The sequence below is a fragment of the Leopardus geoffroyi genome, chromosome C1 (assembly GCF_018350155.1).
Source record: "Leopardus geoffroyi isolate Oge1 chromosome C1, O.geoffroyi_Oge1_pat1.0, whole genome shotgun sequence".
Lineage (NCBI taxonomy): Eukaryota > Metazoa > Chordata > Mammalia > Carnivora > Felidae > Leopardus > Leopardus geoffroyi.
In genome coordinates, this window is record NC_059328.1 from 4,778,486 (window position 1) to 4,803,039 (window position 24,554).

At 47.2% G+C, this 24,554-nt stretch overlaps 1 protein-coding gene across 8 annotated transcripts in view; it reads left to right on the forward strand.

Annotated features, from left to right (window-relative positions):
• Positions 1 to 24,554, forward strand: part of CAMTA1 (calmodulin binding transcription activator 1) — an 855,981-nt gene that overhangs the window by 271,080 nt on the left and 560,347 nt on the right. For all 8 annotated transcript variants that reach the window (XM_045475517.1, XM_045475515.1, XM_045475516.1 and 5 more), the window contains exon 5: positions 19,820 to 19,887. In XM_045475517.1, coding sequence (XP_045331473.1) covers positions 19,820 to 19,887 — 68 coding nt within the window. The remainder of the gene's footprint in view (positions 1 to 19,819; positions 19,888 to 24,554) is intronic.

Below are 24,554 nucleotides of genomic sequence, written 5' to 3' on the forward strand. Positions count from 1 at the left end.
ATGAAATCTTTGAGTTTACAACCTTAAACATATATCAAAGTAAGTGATAATAATAGTTAACTCTTATATTGGATTCCAGGCTTGGTTTTAAGTATTTGGCATAAATTAACTCATTCAATCCTCATCGCCACCTTCTGACACAGGTACAGCCATTGTTCCCAGTTTACAGTAAAGCCTTTAGTGCTGAGCTAAAGCCTTTTGTTGAGTGTAAGGGCCACAGATGAGGGAGCTGACAGTGAAACAGCCAGTGTTGCTGTGTTCGCCATGCAGCTGCCTTCTTTTTGAAACCCCTGAAGTGTAGAGGTGGGAGACATGCCTTCTACTTCAGCAATCCCAGCAATTTGGGTAACTCGTGTGAAAACATCAAAAGTGTTTCCCCTTCCTTTCCCTTCAAATCTCTTAGTACTTGTGGTCTTCTATTTCTTTCTTTCTCTTGATTTGCATCCTGTGTTCTTTTCTAACACTGCTTCTTAGTTGCAGCTTCCATCAGAATTCCTGGGGACAGGAGCTTCATGTTCAAGAATGGAAAGAAACAACTGTACCCTAGAGCAGTGATTTCCCAAGTTTGTCCTTGACATCCGGAAATACATTTCATGTCATGACCCAGAACACACACACACACACACACACACACACACACACACACACACATTCATTTGTGATGAAATGCCTGAACAGAAGTTTTAAGGAACAAAGCTACCTGTGGTGTACTCTGATATTTTTCATTCCATTCCCCTCTACTCCACTCCATCCATTCCATTCTGCTGTACTCCATAGGATTCTATTCTACTTCACTCCACTCCACTTTACTCCATTCCATTCCATTTCACTCCATTCCATCCATTCCACTCTACTTCACTCCATTCCATTCCATTCCATTCCATCCATTCCATTCCATTCCACTCTACTTCATTCCATTCCATTCCATTCCATTCCATTCCATTCCATTCCATTCCATTCCATTCCATCCATTCCATCCATTCCATTCCATTCCATTCCAAAGAAATATTTGTTCCGACCATAGATTGATCTAGAACTCACTAATGGGTTAATGTTTTATGACATGCAATAAGACATTGCTGTCCTGAAACACAAGGTTGGTTCAGAACCAAGGACAGCAGCCCTTTACTCTCCTTTCCCTGCCATCCCATCTTGGTTTTTTATTCTGACTCCTCCAGCTTGTGTTGACTTGCCTCTTTCTGGACTTCCCATAGCCCACATTGGATCTTAGTGGTCTCAGAGTCCCACGCCACTTTCTGTGTAGGTTTCTAGACTTTCAAGATCATAAGCTTTTTTTGTTTTTTTAATGTTTTATTTATTTTTGAGAGAGAGAGAGAGAGAGAACGAACGAGCAGGGGAGGGGCAGAGAGAGAGGGAAACACAGAATCCATGAATCCATAAAGCAGGCTCTGGGCTCTGAGCTGTCGGCACAGAGCCTGACGTGGGACTCAAACCTGTGAACCACGAGATCATGACCTGAGCTGAAGTCAGACACTTAACTGACTAAGCCACCCAGGTGCCCCAAGATCATAAACTTTTTGAAGAGAGGGCCTAGGTCTTCTCCACGGCTTCTACCCCCCATAATGACTGACCCAGATTTCCAAGGAATTAATGGAGCTCAACAAATGAAGATTAAAATATTGCATCAAGGCTGATCCCTTGGGGGTGCATCTGGCTTCAGACCCACTGGGAATGACTTTGTAGACCATTATCACATTGGACAGTGAAGGCCTCCCTTTACTGGAGTCCTTTTCCTTTTCATGTGACCACAAAAAACGGCGATTTCAGTCCTTTTCCTGATATTGCCATATTATGACCCTTTGAAAAGTAAGCTCCCTTTTAATAAAACTTTGACATTATGTGCATCATCACATCACAGGCTTCTCAGAAAGATATATTTGATTGACCGTGTTTTCTGCCCTACGGCTCATACTGCTCTTCAAATGACACAATATGATGCTTTTGGACTCCTTATCGTTCGTCTTACTGCTTGATATTATCAAGAAACAAGAGAAGGGGAAGATCTCTTTTTTCCTTCTAAAGCAATCTGAGGTTCTGAAGGTAGGGCCCACTTGGTCAAAGGGAAGCCTGATCCAGACTTGTCAATGGTCAGTTTTTGGATTCCACTTCCATTTGTAGTTTTAATTAAGGCCTTATGTGGACCTATGCTTGTGCCTTTGGGAATAAAGTCTGCATGATCGATTGGTAATATCTGCAGGTCGGAGCCTGGTCCTGCTCTGCTTTCCCAAAGGGATTCCTGCTGAAGCAGCATAGCAGTGGGCCTTTTGGGTTGAGTGTCAGCCAGGGAGGCTATGTTCATGCATGTATTAATGTCTTCCGAGACCAGACTCAACTGCTCTTCAAAGCAGAGTAGAACAATTACCTCTAGAAAATTCATGAATTCTCCTCCTGTTTACTCTTCAATTCCAAAAGCTCAAAGCTGGGGTGCTTGCTTGCCATGTGGGATTCATGATCACAGGTGTTAGCAAATGGAGGTGGTGACTAAGCTTAACTTCTTTTATGAAGGCGGGTTATGAAATCCAAACACTATTGAAATCCAAACACCTTTCATCTATTAATGGCCACCAGTGGCCTATAATCAAGTCACACTCTGTTAGCTACACAATTAACTTGTTTGTTTGAAGTGTGAATTAAGGATTTGAGGCATTTGCTAATTAATCTTACTTGCTCCCTCCTTTAGCTGAAATCCCTGTATTTTCCAAATTCAGGCGATTCTGGAGTTTAAGGACAGATATTTGTTGACTCAATTTGCTTCCTACATGAAATGAGCTTGTTTTGCTTTTGCACAGATGGAAAGAAGTAGGCTCTCAAGCCTTCCTTCCCCACTGGACTCTTCCTTAATTTCCTTCTCAGTTCTGTAACTTATGGCAAGTGCCTCCTCCTTGCTGCAGTTCTAATGGCTCTCTCAGCTTGAGTGTCATACCCCTCCTATGGGAGCAGAGGCGAGAGCGCTGGAGTCTCCCCCTTTGCCTGCCTCCTTTGATTCTCTCTTTGTTTGTGGCTCTCTTCTGGAACGAGTTTCCTTTGTAGATAATGGGATTCCATTATGGGGTGTTAGGGCTGCTCTGGAACTGTCGGCTGTGAGGGAAGATAGGAGGGTTTGATCGATGGTTTCTGCTTGTATCTTGGATGTGTTAATTTTAAGATGGCTTGCTTCTGTTTTTATTAGTTTTATTGGATTTGGGGTGGGGGAGGGGTTAGGATGAGTGTTAGTGTTTGTTCTGCAAGGAAATTTAGTTGTTCAGAGTTAAGTGGCTCTGCTTTGCTTGGAGGCAGAAAGGGCCAAGAGCAAGTCAAAATGCTCACCTCTACTCTGTCCCTATAGGCACTGGAACCATTGTCTGCTACCTTCACATCCTTTTCTGACTCTTTTGAATGATTTAAGACCCATTTCCAAAGGGCTCTATTGGTTAATGTTGGAGCAGAGGTAGATATTTTAGTGCTGTGAGTAGGGTTATTTATTGCTAGGAAGAGAACACACGCACGCACGCACGCACGCACACATGCACATATACATACCCTGATATAAATTCCTGATTTTCATAGCTAGGGATTCAGAATTTATCTTAAAGAGAGGTGGCTACACAGAGACCAGCAGATGCAGGATATTTTTACATAGCTTGTCCCTTGTCCCTAGTTCTTAATGGGAGTTGGCAGTGTGTGGCTGTCAGTGACACTTTCTGTGCAGATAGAATCCTGCCAAGGTTGAAAAAGAAGCCAAATTCTTGCAACACTGCTTCTGTTTTATATTCAGGTTTATATCACTATTCTGGAAGGACTTATAACAACAATCTGTGCTCTTTTAGGCTCTTCTGATTCTTGAACTGAATCTGTCAGATCAGCAAGTCTATATCTTCATCCAAGGGTAGAAGTGTAGGGTGGGTGCTGTTAAAACAGAATCAGGATTCAGTTGTTCCTGGACATTATCTTTCCCTCCCACTTTTTGATATTGGAGAAAGCCCGGGTCCCCATAGCCTTTAGGGTAATGTCTCTCTGAGGCAACAATGGTACCCTTGAAGTTTGAACCCTGTCTATGTCCTTTATTCAAAGATTGCTGCTATCTCAAAGAATAAAGTGAAAATCTAAAAATCTAAAAATTCATGGCAAGACTTTTGCTGCTGTTCATGATGGAGTTACTGGGAGCAGACTTGTCCTCTTGCCATAAGCAATATAAAACTGGACAAAATATATGGAATCATATTTTCAGATGTTATGCAATAGTCAGGGTAGGACTTTGGTTCCCAAGAGGATATTATTAGTCCTACAACCGCTTGGTATTTCTGCTTGGAGGCATTTCAAATGTGATTTGAGGGAGGTTATCCCAAGCAGGGTATATGCATCTTGCTGAGTTGAGGAGACACACATATCAGAGTTTGGGGAGATTGAGATGGCCAGATATCAGAAGGTAGAATGTCACAGAGGAGAAAAACCTTATGGAGAAAGTGCTCCAGAAATCTGCATGGGTCTTCTGGAAGTTTCTACCGGATATTGAACTGTTGGAATTCCACAAGGTTGAGCTAATAGCACCTAAGGCTATAAGATGAAAAATTCCCAGAGCTCACACAGGACTGGGAGGTGTTCAAATTCTGACCAGCCAAATTGAGCAAATGGGACATGTAGTACAGAAGGGAAAAAAATAATAGTGGGGCTAAGACATTTCTAGAGTAAGAGGTACTGTAGACCCACCTAAGATTAAGAGTAAGTCTTCAGAGGATCAGGTTGATGTACAAGTAACTCAAATGCCTGTCAGAGCAAAGCCTAACACTCTTTATTTAAAGATGTAGCGGCTGACAGTTTTCCAAATTTGATGAAAATTATAAACCCAGTGATCCAAGAAGCTCAACACACCCCAAACAAGATAAATACAAAGAAAACCGCAGCAAGGCACACTGTAATCAAATTGCTTCAAATCAGTGATAAAGAGGAAATCTTAAAGTCAACCAGAGGCTGGGGGAAGACCCATTACAGTAGGCAAAAATAAGAATTTATGCAGATTTCTCATCAGAAACCATGCAAACCAGAAGACAGTGGAGTAAAATCTCTTATGTGCTGGAAGAGAAAAAGACCTGTCAGCCTGGAATGCTATATTCAGTGAAATTATCCTTAAAAAAAGAAAGTGAACTAAAGATGCTTTCCAGTAGACACACACACACACACACACACACACACACACACACACGGATGCACACACACACACACACACGGATGCACACACACACAGACTCAGACATATACACACAGACACACGCACATCAGAGAATTCATTGCTTGCAGACCTGTAAGAAATGTTAAAAGAAGGTCATGTGAGGAAGGATGACAGCAGGTGAACACTTGGAGCTATACAAAACAACATGGAGTGCTAAAAATGGTAAACCGTGTAGGTAAATATAAGATATTTTTCTTCACTATTAATTTCTTTAAAAGGTAATCAATTGTTTAAATCACTGCATTGGAGGTCTAGAACGTATCTGGAAGTAAACTTTATGACAGCGGACAATACCAAGAATGAAAGAAGGGCAAAGTGGAAGTATACTGTTTAGGTTTGCAATTTACATGAGTATACCTAGTGTTATTTGAAGGTAGATTCTGTTAAGTTAAAGATGCATAACGTAAATCATCGAGCAACCACAAATGAAACAGAGGCAAACCTAATAAGACAATATGGAGATAAAATGGAATACTAAAAAAAAAAAAAAATCAGTTAATCCAACAGAAGGCAAAAAAAAAAAAAAAAAAAAAGAGGAAAAAGGAACAAAGAACAAATGGAACAAACAGGAAGCACATAGCATGGCTGTAAATTTAGCCCCAACCACATTGATAATTACACTAAATACAGTCTAAACGTTCCCAAAAGAAAGCAGACAAGTTGGAGTAGACGCAGATTTCTTAAAGTGAGCAAGAAAAGAAAAAAATGATAAGTTGCACTACCCGAGTTAAAAACTTCTGCTCTTTGAAATATCTCTTTAAGAAAATGAAACAGTAGACCAGAGATGGGAAGAAAACACTCATAGTGTACAGACCTTATTATGAAGGACTCCTATCCAAAATACAAAATGAACCATTATAATTCAGCAATAAAAAGACACACAACCCTATTAAAAATTGGGCGAAAATTAAAACAGACTTTCCAAAAGAAAATATGCACAGGGTCAATAAGCACATGAAAAAACAATGTTACATATCATTATTTATTGGGCAAAAGCAAGTTGAAACTGCACTGAGATAGCCATATATGCTCTCCAGTGGCTAAAATTGGAAACATGGAAGGTGCCAAGTGTTGACACAGAGGTGCAGCAGCTTTAATTTGCACACATTCCTGATGGAAATATAAAATAGAGCAACCCCTTCGGGAACCAGTTTGGCAGTTTCGTACTTACCATATGACCAAGCAATTCCATGCCCTAAGTTTTTACCAAAGAGAAATGGAGACACGTGCCCACACAAAGACTTGCGAACGAATGTTAATTCCTTATGAATTTTTATTCATAACAGCTCACAAATGGGTACAACGCAAATGTCCATCAACATTTGAAATAATAGGCAAATTATGACAAATCTATACAGTGGAATAATATTTTGCAATAAAAAGGAATGGATTACTACTGATACGCACAACAGGAATCAATCTCAGAAACATTATCTCAAATGAAGGAAGCCAGACACAAAAAGAATACATACCGTATGATTTCATTTACATAGAATTCTAGAGCAGGCAAAACTAATCTCTAATGACAGAAGGCAGATCAATGGTTGCTTTGAGGCTGGAGGTATGATGGAGATGGACTGAAGAGGGGTATGAAAGAAATTTCATGGTGCCGGAAACATTTTCTATCTTAAATGTGGTGGGAGATACATAATACATTTGTTAGCATTTATTGAACCATACATTTAAAATGAATTGAAATGGTCTGATCATGAAATGGATGGAGGTCACCCAAATAGACATTTTTTTCAAAGAAAACATACCCATGACCAACAGTCACACGAAAAGATGCTCAACATCACTCATCATCAGGGAAATGCAAATCAAAACTGAAATGAGATGTTACCTCACACCGGTCAGAATGGCTAATATCAAGAAGAAAAGAAATAACGAATGTTGACGAGGATGTGGACAAGAGAGAATCCTCACGCACCATTGGTGGGAATGAAAATTGGTGCAGCCGCTGTGGAAAATGCTATGGAACTTCCTCAAAAAGTTAAAAACAGAAGTACCCTATTACCCAGTCATTCCACTTTCGGGTATTGACCTGAGGAAAACAGAAAGACTGATAAGAAAAGATATATGTACCCCGACATTTATCACAGTACTATTTATAATAGCCAGGATATGGAAACAATCCAATAGCCAGGATATGTCCATCCATAGATGAAAGGATAAGGAAGAGGTGGTGAATATATATAGTGGAATATTACTCAGCCATAAAAAGAATGAAATATCACCATTTACAACCACATGGATGGACCTAGAGGTTACTATACTAAGTGAAATAAGTCAGAGAAAGACAAATACCATATGATTACACTTGTATATGGAATCTAAGAAACGAAACCAATGAACAAACAAACAAACAAACAAACAGAAACATACTCAAATCCAGAGAATAAACTCGTGGTTGCCAGAGGGGAGAGGCGTGGGGAGGATGGGCAAAGTGGATGAATGGGATTAAGAAGTAAGGACTTCCAGTTATGAAATAAATAAGTCACAGGGATGAAACGTTACAACATAGGGAGTATAGTCAATAATATTGTAATAACTTTAGGTGGTAGGTGGTAACTATATAAACTTATCATGGTGAGCACTGCATAATGTATATAAATGTCGAATCGCTATACTCCATACCTGAAATTAATATAACATTGTATGTCAACTAAACTTCAATTAAAAAAATAAAGTATATTGCCATAGGCAAACATCAGAAGGAATTTCTACCAAAATGAATGAATGGATGAATAAATAAGTTGCATTTTACTGTATGTAAATTATACCTCAGTGGAGCCGATTAAAGACATTTTAGACCAGTGATCTACTGTGTACTTAGAGTCTGCATATATTACACCGTGAAATGCGGTTGTGTTGTCCCATAGTTCAGGTGAGGAAATGTCAAGTCACTTGACCCAAATCACAAAGTCAGAGGGAGATGGAGAGCGACTTTTTCCCAGTCTGCAAGAAACTCTTATCTTCCGCAAAAGGCGGATGAGCTATTTTCACAACTTAAGGGCACACATCATTCCATTGCCTTTCAAACTACCATGTGGCTGGAGTCTGGGAGACTTGGTACAGAGTTCTCACCGGGACTTGAATATTTCCCCCAACACATGCTTCTTCTCCTTTAGGTGTCTTTTCATTTCCCTATGCTTTTTAGTATGTCTTCTGTGATGACACAGCAGTGAGGTTATCAGTATGCTCAGGGAGGTGGGTGATTCTTTTGTCAGTCAGGGTCCAGTCAGGACATAGAAACCACATTAGTTATTCGAGCAGGGGACATTTTTTTTTTTTAATTTTTTTTTTCAACGTTTATTTATTTTTGGGACAGAGAGAGACAGAGCATGAACGGGGGAGGGGCAGAGAGAGAGGGAGACACAGAATCAGAAACAGGCTCCAGGCTCTGAGCCATCAGCCCAGAGCCTGACGCGGGGCTCGAACTCACGGACCGTGAGATCGTGACCTGGCTGAAGTCGGACGCTTAACCGACTGCGCCACCCAGGCGCCCCACGAGCAGGGGACATTTAATAGAAAGAATTGTTAACTAGGAAAGGGTCGTTGACTACCAACAGGGATAAAGACAATTCTGAGGATTGTGGAAGTGCCAGGTGCTTCTGGGACAACTACCTGTGTGTTGAGGAAGAGTAGACCATAAAAAATCTAAGGACTAGAAGAGTTCCTTCCACCCCATGGGCTGAAATTCAGACCTTTTCAGAGCACCCGGCCGTCGCAGGAACATGCTGGCTGCTAACGGTGTAGGCTGTAGCTGGTCTGCAGAGGTGGCTCGGTGTTGCTTGAGGGCTTTGGGAGGACCAGAGCGGCAGGCTGCCAGCGAGGGAAGGCGCTGTGGGGTGTCGCTGGGGCTCCTGCGTGTGGCTCCTGGGCTCCTGCTGTGAATAATAGTGATGCTGACAATCATAGTGATAGAGGGCAGAGACCAGAAGGGAGACATCTTGCCACCGTCATCTTGCATGGTGACTTCATGCTCTCTATTGACAAAGCTGAACATTTCGCTAGGCTGGCCCAGGAGAAATGTTTACAGGGCCCATTGTCAGTGTCATAAAGCAGGACAAATAAGGGTGCAGTTGGAGCCAAAGGATAATCAATTGACAACTGGCACAATATTGAAATAGAAGGTGGGGCAATCTCGGGTCCAGATTAATCAGCAAATATTGTATTGAGGGGCAATGACTGCTCTAGCCAGCCTATCTCTCTCCTAAAATCTATCGCTCGAAATGTATTTCTTTCTGGATAACCTAGATGATTTATGTCTCACAATCCACTTCATTTTCGATGCCAGAAACCTCCGAGCAGGAGGCCCAAAGTCATGTGCCTGCAAGGTCCGAGCAGATGTTGTGAGCGGAGAGAGCCAGCCAGGTGGGGAAGGCGGCCGTCTGAGAGCTCTCGCCCTTCCAAAGGGGCAGCCGCTCCTCAGCTCCAACCAGCGATGCTGCAGGAACATGGCCCGGAGCAGCCAGATCTTATTTTTCAAGAGAAGCTGGCAATGGCCACCTCCCCATCCTGGAGTGTCGGCAAATATACCGAACGGGAACAAATTCCGTGGGCATCCACACCAGCACTTCTCTCGGGATTTCCTGTCCTTTGGAGACGCCCTCCTTGCCTTGTTTGCTCCAGCCAATTGGCTTTCAAGCCCACTTACTTCACTTCTGAAAACATTCAACTTCGCTCCACTTTTCCACTCCCGCATTGTAGTTCAGGGTCCCAGCCTGTCCTCTCTGCCACTGCACCGTCCGAGTGCTCTCCTTGTGCCTCCCCTGCGCACGAAGGCTCTCGACGGCTCCCCTGGCTCTTGTGGAGAAAACTCCGTTCACTCGTCATCTTCATTCCCCCCCCCCCCCCCCCCCCCCCCGGTCTGGTGCCTCCTTACCCTTCCAGCCTTGGGTTCTGTCACTCCCTGCGCCCTGCAGATTCTCCCTACTTCCCGTTAATCCGAGTTCCCCAAACACATGTGCTTCTCCCAGCTCCCTGCTCTCGCACTTGTGGTTTCCTTCCCCTCACGCCTTTACCATGTCCGCCTGGCAGCCCCCTACTCATTCTTCAAGACCCAGTTTACATGTTAGCTCCTTGGCGACACCTCCATTTCTCTTCTCAGCATGGACACATGATCTGTGCTGCTCGTGTGGCCTCACCGTCTGTGTCGTGGGCGCACAGTAGCCCTGGATTCCGCAGCCCCGCCTGTCTTCCCAGCTGTATTTCTCAGGATCATTACTCCTACGTCTGTATCATTAGGGCCTTGCGTGGTGCCTGGTGTATAGTAGGTGCTCAATGATTCACCAAATGATTGAACCAGTGAGTGGACAATGAAACTAATCAAACACTCGGTGGATTGCTTCTGCACCGAATCTTTCGCTGAATATTTTTATGATGGCTCATTGTCTCTGCTCAGATTGGCACTTTTTTTTTTTTTCAACGTTTATTTATTTTTGGGACAGAGAGAGACAGAGCATGAACGGGGGAGGGGCAGAGAGAGAGGGAGACACAGAATCGGAAACAGGCTCCAGGCTCTGAGCCATCAGCCCAGAGCCCGACGCGGGGCTCGAACCCACGGACCGCGAGATCGTGACCTGGCTGAAGTCGGACGCTTAACCGACTGCGCCACCCAGGCGCCCCTCAGATTGGCACTTTTTTTTTTTTTTTTTTTTTTAAATTTTTTTTTTTTTCAACGTTTATTCATTTTTGGGACAGAGAGAGACAGAGCATGAACGGGGGAGGGGCAGAGAGAGAGGGAGACACAGAATCGGAAACAGGCTCCAGGCTCTGAGCCATCAGCCCAGAGCCCGACGCGGGGCTCGAACTCCCGGACCGCGAGATCGTGACCTGGCTGAAGTCGGACGCTTAACCGACTGCGCCACCCAGGCGCCCCAGATTGGCACTTTTTAAAAATGTTTACTCATTTTTTGAGAGAGAGAGAGAGAGAGGCAGGGAGAGAGACACAGAATCTGAAGCAGGCTCCAGGCTCCGAGCTGTCAGCATAGAGCCCGACGCGGGGCTCAAACCCATGGACTGTGAGATCATGACCTAAGCTGAAGTCGGACACTTAACTGACTGAGTCACCCAGGTGCCCCTTGCATTGGCACTTTGATGGCCATAACCGTGCTTTACCACATCTAAATAAGGCAGCCAACTGGTCCGGGCTTTATTGCAGAAGTCTGGGATGTTAGGAATTTATCCTGAATTGCTACTTACCATTTTGTGGAAAGTCCTCCAGATGTCTTTGGATCCCTGAGATCTTAATCACCACCTTTCTCATAAAGTGTCAGTGTAGGGCTATGCTACCACTCATACATAAAATATATATATATATATATATATATATATATATATATACCATTATTCTATATGCTAGTTGTTTATAAGAGCTGGTCATTTTGAAAGCATGATTCAGGGTGGTATTTTTGATTTGTGGGTAGGGACCCAGAGCATCCCGTAGAGGGAGTTGGCTTGGCCAGCTGGGTGCTTGGGAAGTACATCAGTGGATGGGGACAGGGATGTATGGAGACAGGGCATTGCACTGTTGGACCCAGGGTCAGAATATTTGTCATGGAGAAGGAGACCCACCAGCTTTATGCATGGGGTGCCCTGCAGGTGAGAGATGCCCCTAGGAGGGGGTTACGGAATGGTTATTTATTTAAATTAAGGCCAATTATTTTTTGTGAAGTGCAGTGAGCAGTGGGTTCTGGGAAAATGTGCCTCCACTGTAAACATGTTGGTTAGAAGTCATTAATATGACATTCACACATCCCTAATAAAGTACATAACACAGAGATCTGGCACCATTGAAATACCCAGAGGACATTAAGTAGGAGTCTTAAAACCAAGAGTATTGGAAACAAGATATTTTTACTTCTCGTTTGGGAGTAATATAATTGCATTTTGTGGCTCCAGCAGATGCTGGGGCCAGCTGCTAGGAGAGTCCTGGCTTCCCCTCCCCCACCCCCCCCAGCTTTGGTCCCTTACAGATAAAACCCTTGTGTAGAACTCTCATAAAAAACAAACTTTAAAAATTATCCCTTGGTTGAAGATTCATTTTTTTTGGTGTGCAAAATATCTGAGATTATGTAGACCACAGATATTTTTATTGCTTGGATTCGGGAGTATAAAAAAACCCACATCTCGATACAGTTTGTTGTTTTTGTCTATTTAATTTGTCCCAAGAGGCACCAAAGGCCCCTTGAGACTGACCCTACTCTCTCCCAGACACTGTACCCGTGCCTTGAAGACAGATCGAGGGCGGTCTGTCCCCGGGAGATCTGAGGGCAGCTTCACACGACATTGTTGAAGGGGAGGCTGGTTCCTCTGGGCTGGATGATTCTGTGGGGTCTCTGCAGCAGGAGGCTCCTTCTGGAGAGGGAATGGAAGTAACAGCCAGCTTGGGCCGAGAGAAGGGGTGAATTCAGCCTCTCAGATAATCCCGCGTCGTTTCCCCAGCAGATGCGGCTTCCCCACATGCCAGAGGCAGGACACGGCTCCTCACCTCTGGGGGTGGGCCTGTGGGGCCGAGCCCTGCTTCAGGGGAAGTGTTTGCTGTGGCTGCCTCCGCATTCACGCCCGGGTTCCAGGTCTGGCTTTAGGAGGCATATTGTTTTTTGCAGATTCCTCTGATATCCGTATCCGGGGCAGCATGTCCAGTGTGGCAGCCGCATGTGGCCGTCGAGCGCTTGAAAGATGGTCGCTCCAAACTGAGCTGGGCCGTAGTGGAAAATGCACACCAGAGCTTGAGAACTCAGTATGAAAAAGAGTGCCAAGTAGCTTGTGACTACTTTCTCGAAATTGGCGAGATCATAATCATTTGGAGCTCCTGGGTTAAAATGGACAACGTGTTGACAAAATATGTGATTAAAATTAATTTCTCCCGTTTGTTTCTGCTTTTTTGAAAACGTAGCCTCTGGGAATTTTGAAGTCGCGCCCGTGGCTCGCTCGCCTTTGTGGCTCGTGTTCTGTTTCTAGCGGACAGGGCTGTTGGGGTGCTGGCGGCCTGGCCGGGGGCTGCCTCTCGGGCAGTGGTGCTCTGCGCTGAGCGGAACGTTTCTGTAGCGCCTCTGCACCCAGGGCCCCCGAGCCTCCGTGGCACCTGTGCCTTTGTCCCTTCACCTCCACAACCTCCACGGCTCCGACGTGGGCTCTTTCTGTCCGCGTCCTTTAGAAGAGACTGGCCGTTCTTTCATCTCACCGCTGCCAGGTCTGCAGTTGGCTCTGGATACAGAATTGTTTGGGACCCTAAGGTGTGGTCGGAGCTGAGACTCAGACCCTCCCCCAGGTGCTGCAAAGCCGGGAGGGGAGAACCACCAGGGGCAGACATGCGAGCACCAGCAGGGACTGCGTGCTGGGAGGCCAGGAGTGGGGTAGCCATTACTGAGAAGGTCACGGAAGCTGGAGTTCGTTGGAGTGAAGCAGCAGGGAGGACTCCCTGGAGGAGGTGGGCTGTGAACAGGGCCAGGCAGGTGGCACGGGGGCTGAGGTGGGAAGGGCGAGAAGAGCCAGTCTCAGGGAAGTCGCTGCAGGTGACCGCAGCCTGCTGGCCACCGAGAGGGGCTTTGCGGTCCTCCATCAGACCCCATCAGCCCCGGGGGGCAGGCAGGCCTGGCCTTGCCTGGTGATCGGACGGTGAGTGGTCAGCGTGCCTTCGGTGGTGGAGATTCACGACCCCACGGTGGGGACGAGGCAGCGTCGCCAAGTGCGGGGCTCTGCCACCCCTGGGCCCCGCCCTCGCTGCCCCCCTGGAAGGGGCTGGGTCAGTGCTTAGGGGAGGGGCCCGCCCACCTTCCTGGTCTGCAGGGACAGGACCTGGTGCCGGGCAGACGCAGGGGCCCGTGGGACTCAATGGCAGCCTGTTCCCCGAGCCCCTGCCACACACGGACGCCACACCTTGGCGGCAGCTTTTGTTTGAACGTCCAAAGGACAAAGTGAACATTTAAAACCTGCAAGCTGGACAGTCTTTGCTTTGGAGCCTGCAGTGAGCTCCCTCATCTTGACAGCCGGCTCATTCTTCTCAGCGATGCTGCAGCACCGAGGCTCCAAGAAGAAGGTGACACCGAGGGAGCCAGGAGGCTGGAGAAAGCCTGTGGGTGCAAGTCTACCGCAGTGGTGCTGGCACCTTCCGCATTCCAGTGCCACACCTCGCTGGATGTCTGCCCCTTCTTCTTGATCTTTTCTTTTTTTCAATTTTTTTAATGTTTATTTTTGAGAGAGAGAGAGAGAGACAGAGAGAGAGAGAGAGAGAGAGAGAGAGAGAGAGAGAGAACATGAGTGGGGGAGGGGCAGAGAGCAAGAGGGAGTCACAGAACCTGAAACAGCTTCCAGGCTCTGAGTGGTCGGCAGAGCCCGACACAGGGCTCGAATTCACAAACCTCGAGATCATGACCTGGGCCGAAGTCGGACCGACTGAGCCACCAGGCACCCCTTGTTCTTTTTTTTTTTTAGCCCCTAGTGGCACTTAGTACATTCACAGTTTGGGGTAACCTTCACCACCATTTAGTTCTGGGCGACTTTGTCCCCGCAAAAGGAAACTGCATACCCAGTAGCAGTCACCCCTCATTCTTCTCTTCATCCAGCCCCTGGCAGCTGCCAATCCTATGGATCTGTCTGTCCTGAACATTTAATACCAATGGAATCCTACAGTCTGTGGCCTTTTCCCCTGGCTTCTTTCCCTTGGCAAGTTTTCAAGGTTCATCCGTGTATCAGACCTTTATTCCTTTTTATGACTGAACAGCCTTCTGCGGTGTGGACGTCTCACATTTTGTTTATCCATCCATATTGTGATGGACTTTGGGGTGCTCCCACCTTTTGGTGATCGTGCATAATGCTGCTTTGAACATTCACATATACAATTTCGTTTGAGCTCCTGTTTTCACTTCTCTGGGGCAAGCTCTCTTCTTGGTGAGTGCTCCGTGAATTTCCTGGGCCAGATTTGAGTTTGAGAGCCAACGAGACCATGCATGCACCGTGAGTGAGGAGCCCTGGTTCCCAGCTTGGCTCAGCCACAGACGTTGACCTTGGGGAAGTCGCTTCCCTTCTCTGTGCCTTAGTTTCCTGCTCCGTAAAAATGAGGTAGACCGTATCTGTTTCCACTTGCCTAGGTTGATGGAGCTTTGGGGAAAGAGGGAAAGGCCAGATAGTTGGGCTGAAGATCTTTTTTTTTTTTTTTTAAACCTCTTTCCTCAGCTTCGAATGTCTCTCTTCTTGCCTGTTGGCTTTCTCTGCATTGTAAGATATTTTAAGTCAATAGTGTCTGAGTATAAGGGATTCTCACTGTCGATGAAGTATAGATGGTCCCATGAATCATACAAGGGTTTTTGGGTGGAAATGAACCTGATCGTGCTGGAAGGAGAGAATCCCACTGATGGATGTTCAGCCTGGCTTCCCCTGGTCCTCCGAAGGGTGGTGGGGCTGTGAAGTGCCTTCAGGTCATTGGGGAGCAGGAGGCTGTAAACCATGTCAGAGAAAAGGTGACTCTCCACATGCAGGCTTCCTTTTCTCCTGAGCACATCGTAAGAAATTCAGAACAGCAGTGGAGACTGTAGGCTCTGGAACCGTTCCACATTGGTTTGGGTTCTCGTTCCACAGAGACTAGCCGTGTGACCTCGGGCAAGCCACTTAACTGCTCGGTGCCTCAGTTTTCTGACTTATAAAATGGGTATGGTTCCTGCTTCATGGTTTGTTATGAAGGTTAAGTGAGGTTCTCCCCCACAAAGTCCTAGAGCAGTACCTGGCCTCAGACATCATTCTACTAACGTTAGCCATTGTGATGATAGTAATGATGCTGCTGACGAGAAGCCTCTGTTTCCCCCCCAAACCATCCCCTGCCCTGGCTGAGCTGACTTTCCTTACTCTGAATTTTGATGGTTCTTTCTTTGCTCTACACTCTTTAGCACCTACTATTCTGTGCACTTCTTTGGCATATGCACATCCATTTCCCCAAGATGTTCTTAGCTTTGGGACGGTGAGTCTGCCCCCATGGTCTTCCCATTTGGTGATGAGGTGGACCAAGACCTGGGCCAGGGAAATGGGCTGTGCCACTAGGCAGCATGGGACTGGGAGTAGACAGGTGACTCAGACACGTCCAGTCCAGCTGGAAGCCAGACAACAACACGGTGACATTCGTTGGTGGCTGAGTTCAGCTCCAGCGCCTGGCCACTTGAGCACCACAGAGGCAAGTACCTGGGTCTAGGCATTCAGTTTCCTTTGCTTAGAAAGGCTAACCTTAAGTGGGACGAATGCTCCACCAAGGGGCTCTGTGTGGGAGGTACTGTTGTCTTGGGGGTGGAGGAAGCAGTGGCCTGTGCTCAAAGGTAGTTCATAAATCACTGTGACTTCCTATGGCTTGGCTTGCTTGCACAGCAGCTCAGTAGACCTGAGATGGTCTACACGGAGCCCCCGCTGGGTCTGGCTACAGACTTGACTGGACAGGTGACTCTGTAATGGTGCTGATGCTGCCCCATCATGTTGACTTATCTCTGTCATCTACCTGACCATGAGTTCTTCAAGAGTAGGCTTCAGGGGGCTCCTGGGTGGCTCAGTCGGTTAAGCGTCCGACTGTTGATTTTGGCTCAGGTCATGACCTCCTGGTTCATAGGATCAAGCCCCAACTTGGGTTCTGTGCTGATACTGCAGAGCCTACTTGGGATTCTCTCTTTCCCTCTCTCTGCCCCTCCTCAACTTGTATTCTCTCTCTCTTTCAAAATAAATAAACAAATAAATAAATAAATATATTTTTTTTTAAAGAGCAGGGTTCAGAGTGGTCTTGTTCACTGACTGGTGCACAACAGATGCTCAGCAAATATTTGTAGAGTAAATGTTGAAGGCAATAAGTGGTCCAAGGAGTTTATTTCTTTGAAGGACAGTAGCAGTAGGGGCAGCCCTGCCGGATTGGGGTGAGTGTTGGCCAAGAGATGTTCACGAAGGTCTTCTTTGGGTGTCTGCGTCTGTGGAACACTGTGGTAAGTCTCCAGGTGGTTGGGATGCACCGTGCCCCCATCCCTTCTGGGCCAGTAGGCGGCACTTAGCTCTCAGCATGATCCTGGGTAGGGACGTGGATCCCAGGGGTATTCCAGTTGGCACAGGCTAGTTTTCTGGATGCCAAGTTTTCTGAAATTCAGGTAGTTGGGCTGATGCTCATAAGCGGTTCAATTTATCCATTCATTGACTCCGGCCACTGTCTGCTCTCCGTGTTTTGTGAAACCAAGTGGACACCCATAGATAAATGGAGGGGTCAGCTCCAACTAACTGTCAACAGTCCCTGTGATGCTATCATTCCTGCGGGCATAGGGGGTAGAGAAGGATGGAGGGTGTACATTGATGAAGGTAAGTCCAGCAGTGCTGACAGCTTCCAAGCTGGACCATTTTGGTACTTGCTACCTCATCAGGGGCCTCTAGATGGGCAGCTCACATCATGTCGATCTTATGATGATAATAATGGTAGCTGTGGTTCTGGGGCATTGCTATATGCTAGTCAGTGTATTAAGAATTGTTGCTTCATGAGGTGGTATTACCTCAGTTTCATAGAAAACTGCTTCTACAGGGTAAGCAACGTTCTCAAGATCAGACAGCTAACAAGTGTCAGAGCCAGCACCCAAAGCCAGGTCTGTGTGCTTCTGTAGCTTAACTACAGCACACCTTCCTCCTGTGGCTTGCAGCTAATTAAAGCCAGGTAAAGGTTTACTTAGGAACTGCTGCGTTTTGCTGTTTTTAAGCTATCGCTTCACCTAGTGATAAACCCATACAGACACACAACACACTCAGAAGTTGTGCACACAGACACACGCCCTCACTTCTACATGCACGTTTATTTCCATCATGCCCCCCCCCCTTCTTCCTTCCCTCCCATCTCCCCACCCGTCCATCCATCTGCCTAATAAACGTTTGTCAGGACACCGTTAGGTCCTGGGGATACATCAGTGATGACATATTCCTTGCCCTTGAGGAGCTCATGATCCAGTGGGGGATGCTATTCAAGTAAACAAGTGATTAGGAGGCCAAGCGATAAATCATATGCAATGGAGGATGGTGTGGTGCCACGGGAGAGCACAGGATGGGCAACCGACCCTGCCATGAATAGTTAGGAGGGCCAAAGGGAGTGGTGTTTGCTCTGGTGAGGCCTCATAGGTGTTTTCTAAGGAGAGGAAATGGAGCATGGAACAGAGCAGGCTTAGAGATGAGAGCGAGGCACATGCTGATTGGTCAGCGTCTTTAGCTGCCCTCAATGACAGGAACACGGGCAACGAGGCAGCTCTCTTTTGTCCATGGGTTTCCACTTCCCAGGTGCTTGGTGAAAGGCCCAGGGTTCCAGAGCGAGGTGGTGTGGACTCTGGGTTACCAGTCACTGGCCACCTGGTGGTAGTGGCTGATGTCCATGATCTATGAGACCCTGATCTCCACCTGAGTCTGTGGCCTTCAAACCGCATGCCGTGGGTGGCGTTTTCTACTTTAACCTGCTCTGCTAACAGTTTTGTTGAGTCTTTTCTTTTTCTTCAAGGGTGGGTTGAGCATCTCTGGTCACAGGTGTCAGTCCCGTTATATCCAGGCCCAGAGGAGGCTAACTACAGAGGAAGGGTGCGAGCCTCTGGCTGGCTGGGCTGTTGCATCATCACGAGCCCTCTGGGAACCCTGGCTGCAGAGAAATTCGAGATGCAGACTCCCTCTCTGCATGTTTTCATTGTCGAGGGCCGCAGCTCCGTGCTGTCTCATCACCGAGATCAAGGGAAATGTGTACTAGTCCAGCCTTAATTTAACTTCCAATCCCTGCCAATTTCATGTTAGCAGATCTGTTTGGAGCTGGAAGTAATGGGCCATATCATGCCCCAGAGCCAGAGCAATGACTTATGTTGATGTCACCCACTGGCTTTTTATGGAAATTATTAATAAATCAGTAATTCTATCTGCAGTGATGTTGTTGTGTTTATAAATATTTAATTTACCTTTAGGTGCCCACATTTTCTCCATCTTTGCCTTAAACTCTGCTGACATAGCTCTTCTCTCTGAAGCGCCGCTCAATAGATTAAGTTATCAGTGGAGGGAAAGGTTAACCTCTCTCTCTCTTTCTCTGGCATATGGCTTTATCTTTTCTTTTTAATCTTTGTGTGATTTGGCTCGGGGCTGGGGGTGGGGGTGGGAATCAAGCTGAGAGAACCTGACGTCTCTCGTGACAATGATGAAAGATTAGTACGGCTTCGGAAGGAGGCAGACGAAACTTTCCAATGATGACCTTGTGTGAGTGCAGACCTGTTGTTGGGCATGTGTTTGTCCCTCCTTCAAATTAATGACATTCAGTATCTGAAATGGTGTCTGATGTTTCGCTCCCACAGAGAAATATCTTTGTCCTTGTCACCGACTCATCTTTTGAAACCCAGTGCTTTGATTATTATTGTATGGCAGGTTGAATGGAAAGGGCTTAACGAAATCAAAATAGAAGCACCATCCGAGTCAAGTGTTTTCCAGCAGAGATGGTGGGGGGGGGGGAGGGGGTGGGCAGCCTCGCCAGGGAGGCAGCAGCTGGGAAGCAACAAGAACTTTCTTACCTCTCAGGAGCCGATGTGAGCTAATTGTTGTTATTATTTTTTTATTCTTCTGTTGCAGGAAATTGCAGCTTATTTAATAACATTTGAGAAACACGAAGAATGGCTAACCACATCCCCTAAGACAAGGTAACGTCCCAGATCTTGCAGTTTTTCGACTATGTACAGTGAGTGGATTGATTTTCACTGATTACCTGGTTTGGCCAGTCAGTTCATGGGCAAGTTGAACATACCCCGTTGCCTTTGGTAGCTTGCGACACTGAGGTCTCGTTAATTGACCTAAGATCGTGGCAGTGGACGCAATCCGCTAAAAAGCACGGCTGCCGTCAGACAGAGTTGGAACTTTTAACCTGATGGCTGAACGCCGTGTCCCCCCAGCCGGCGGCTTTGAAGGCCTCGGCAGGCGGGAACATCAGGGGAAGTTTATTTTGGGAAAGTGCCCACCTGCCACCAGTGTTCTCTAGAAACTCGCTCTCTAAAAGGGAAACTACCTTAACTGTCCACTCTCATCTCAACGTGTCTTGCAAGCTGAGAGTCGAGCTATTCTTGGCGGTGGTAAGAAGATCTCCCAGATCAGAAGCAATGACTAGGTTTGCAGTGTGTTGCGTAGTAAATGTGCTTGAACCTACCGACTGCCACAGACGCCGAACTTCCTCGCCACTTGGGGACGGGGAATTGGTGGAGACTCAGCTGCTCTGTGTTCTGCAGCACAGGTGATGACTGCTTTGTGGAGAACAGTGAAGTTGGGGTGCCGGGTCTGTTTAAAAGGCAGGCTCTTCTTTCCTGCTCTCTCAGTTTTTCTTTTTGGTACGTTACAGTGTAGAGCTTTGGGAATGTGTGGCCACCAGCTGCCACCCCTGTTCCATCAGCGGTGACGGGGCCGGGCGTTTGTCAGAGTGATGAGTGTTAGCCAGCGTGTGGCTCACACGGTGGCTGGGCTCTGGGTTCGGCTGAAGAGGCAGAAGGCTCAGTCTGTTTCGCTTCGGGCAGAAGCACCAGATTCTGCAGGAAAGTTAACAGACCAGGGAAAGGGGCAGAGGTGTGTCCTCTGTCCCCTCGGCCGGTTCCTTGATATTCTTGTTTCTGAGCCATGGAGGAAAGAGGGTCTTATCCTCTAGAACGTTTACTCATTCTAGAAGGTACTTTAAGCTATTACTTTATTAGGATTAGGTTTTACCGCTTAGCATCATTTAGATGAGGACAAAAATGTCCATTTCGGAGGAGGTCAGAGGATGCAGAGGGGAGAGGTTAGCTCTGAGATTCGTGTCTCCACAGGTGGGGCTAGAAGCTGGCTCTGATTTTTTTTTTTCTCACCTTTCAGCCTGAATCCCCCTACAGGATGTCCTCAACTGCTCAGCTTTCTGGGGCTGTGATTTCCTTTGCTATAGAATTAAATGGTTTGCATCAGTCCGCTTTTGCTGGGATCATGCTATCTGAGAAATAATCTCCAAACTTAGTGACTTGGAACAAGAGACTTTTTTTTTTTTTTTTTTTCCTGCTTATGGGCCCGTGGGTTGGCTGTGGCTTTGGTTGGGTTTAGGACGGCTCCATATGTCCTTCTGTTCCAGGCCCCGGGCTGAGGAAGCATCCGCAGTCTGGGACGTATGGTCATGGGGTGTGGCAGAGCCTTGGAAGCCTAAGGCAATCCATGCGGGCAGACTGACGATCTCTGTTGGGTGTGGTATCATACGTCACGGATCCCTGAGCCAAGGCCATTCCCATGGCCAAGCCCAGTAAGAACAGGGTCAGGGAGGACATCCTTGCATGGAGCGTGGGTGGGGGCAGAGAGGAGACTGAACGGGGCACAGTCTACTGTTTGGTGAGCGTAGCTGTGTCCCCAGCTGTGGAAAGCTGGGAACGCTCATCTATCCTTTCTTCTGGGGACATCTTTTGGGCAGACATTCCCAAACTTGAGTGGGCACCGGAATCAGCCGGAGGGCTTGCTAAAATCCATGCGCTAGGACCCAATCCCCAGAGTTTCTGACTCCATAGCCCTGGGGTGGGGCCTGGGGACCTGTTACTTGTAACAGGCTGCCAGGTGATGGGATGCAGCCAGTCTGGGGCCCCACTTTGAGAAACACTGCCCTAGTTTCTTTGGGGGGGGGGGAAGGAAGCCTGTCCGATTTCTGTCTCTGCACCATTTCCTGACCCCAAACAGTGCTGTCATCTCAAGCAGCCTGCAGCTTCCCTGCGCGCCCTTCACTCCTCAGCAAAACCCTCCTTGAACGTAAGTGGAAGGAAAGAAAGAGCTTCTCTTTAGCCAGAGAGTGAGATCCTCTGGAACGCGTCCCGGGCCAGACATCTGATTTCAGATCCGCAGACACGTGCTGTGCTTCAGAACACCCTGTGACGGCAGATCAGTAGAACATTTCAAGCAGGGAGTTTGCCTCGTGCTTCAGCCTTCGGAGTTTGGGTTTCAGTTGAGAAGTGACTGTCACTCACGGTCGTGCCTGACTCACTTGACTTTCTGGAGTATAAATAGAGCCAGGAGACTTCCCATCCCCAGGCACACGGGGCGTGCATGCAGCAGGGAGGGAATGTGGGTTTCAGATATTGACAAATTTGGCTTTGAGTCCTGGCCCTGTCACTCAGTCACTTGGTGACTTTTAGAAAGTCACTTTAGCCCCTCATTAAAAGCTCCACTTTCCTTGTTCACGTGCGAAATGGAGTCGATGGTGGTCCTGTCATCACTGGGCCATCACGAGGATCTCATGGGCTCATGTTTGTGATCCCGCCTGCCGTGAGCCTCAGTGTCGATGCACAGGGACGTCACTGTCCCTCTTGTCTGCGAGGGGCGCTCCCTGGGCCTGCTGGAGGCCACAACTTCAGGAGACATCTGCCAGCATTTCTCCGGGCTTTGGAAAGATGAATTTATTTCCTAAAGGCAGAGGGTGCAGACAGAACGTTTCCTATTAGTATTATAATCTCCACTCCGTGTTTACACTTGAAAGCTTCTCGTCCCAGGAGGAGGAAGAGTTGCTGTGGTTGTTCGAGGACTTTCCTAAATTAGTTGTTGAGTTGAGTTTGGATCCCCCCCCCCCCCCCATCTCCAGTATTGAAATTAATTGGTGCAGTTAACTGCTGAGTTCATACAAACCGGCCTCCTGGTACTGAGGAATTAATGACACCAATACTCCGCTGAATGAGAAGGCAATGCAACTTCTGTTTGCCACCGCGGCCGCCACTGCTAATTTCATTTTAGAAAATTAATAAAAATGAATTGCACCACTGACGTTTATAGAGTTTCCTAATAAAATGATACATTGTTTGTGTGGAGGAATCCCTATTAAATTAATTGTTGTAATCAGTTCACATATAGATGTTGGTATAGGAGCTGCACGGGGTCCCGCTCCCTGTCTCCGTGGCTTGCCGACGGCTGGGGGTTATAAATATAGCCCTTGCTTCGATCCTGCCCTAATTACAGAGAAGGTCCCAGGAGCCCCGCTCACCTGTTTCGTAATGAGGTATGCTACAAGGAGGCTCCCAGGGTTGGGGGCCTCGGGGGTGGCAGCGGCACGACGACAGGGTTGAGCGTTGCATGTTTAAACAGCCCATATTGTATTATCAGCAACTGGGACCTTCTGGAAATGGCAGTTTGAAAAATCACCCTTCAGGACGTCTTTATTTGGCACTTGCTGTGTGCTCAGCACTATAATAATACCGTTTGGAGGCCCCGGGGAACGCCGCGCTCCCCACCCCACCAGGTGAATTCGGAGTCTTGGAGTTAAGAGCCTCCTCCCTCGGTCTAGAATGTTCTTCCAGCTCCTCCTTCTGGCCTTGATTTGGTGTCACTTTCTCTGTGAGGTCTCCCCTGAACACACTATTTAAAATCACACCCCTCCCATTCAGCCAGACCTCCTTTCCTTTCTTCTTGTTTTATGTCTCTCTAGAGCACTTACCACCATCTGACACACGATGTGTCTCACCTAGTTATTTGTTTAATTCATTTATCCATGAACTGACCTCCTCTCGCCCAAAATGAAAATACCGCGATGTGCTGGTGTGTTCATGGGGTAGCCCTAGGGCCTGGAACAGCGCCAGACACACGGCAGGAGCTCAGCGAACATTTGTGGCGTGAACGAGAGAGGCAGAAGACGCATCTGAGCGTGTGAAGGAAGAGATCTGGGTGTTCTCTGTTCTATTTTTGTCTTCTGTGTCTCCCCAGGACCAGCTAATTGACCTAGTGCTGTGCTTTTAAATCCTTTCGCAGCTCCGCCAGGCAGCGAGGTGCAGAGAGGGTACGTGAGCTGTCCAAGATGGCACAGCAAATGTTAGACCTGGAACTTGAGCCCAGGGTTATCGTACTGCAAAGCTCGTGATCTTGGCTTCTCTGCGGTACCGCCGTGTGGGTGTGGGGTTTGAAGAAGGCCCAGTAAATAGCTGTGCTACATCCTCCCACCTCCCATCTCCAAGAATCCTGAGCCACCTGGGAGAACCAGGCACCGGGCAAAGCCTTCTTTTGTTGGCGAGTGTGGCTAAGGTGGTTCAGCCAGGTGTGTTTCTGTATTGCCCTCCTGAGTCGGATTTTGACTCCCCCCGCCGCATAGTGCAGAATGCAGAGTCGAGCAGGGCACAGGGAGGCAGGCTGCAAAATTTAGCAATCCCAAGAATTTATTGCTTTTCCCCCGGGAAGCATGCACCTTCCCTGGAAGCCGGGGACATGCAGATCTCAAGATGGAATTGGAAGAATTCCCTCCCAGGAATCCTGTGTACCCGGTCAGAAGGAGGCTGGAAGATGCTATTAATTACCTAATTAATTAATTAGATTGATATAGATAGCACCTAACACTGAAGCA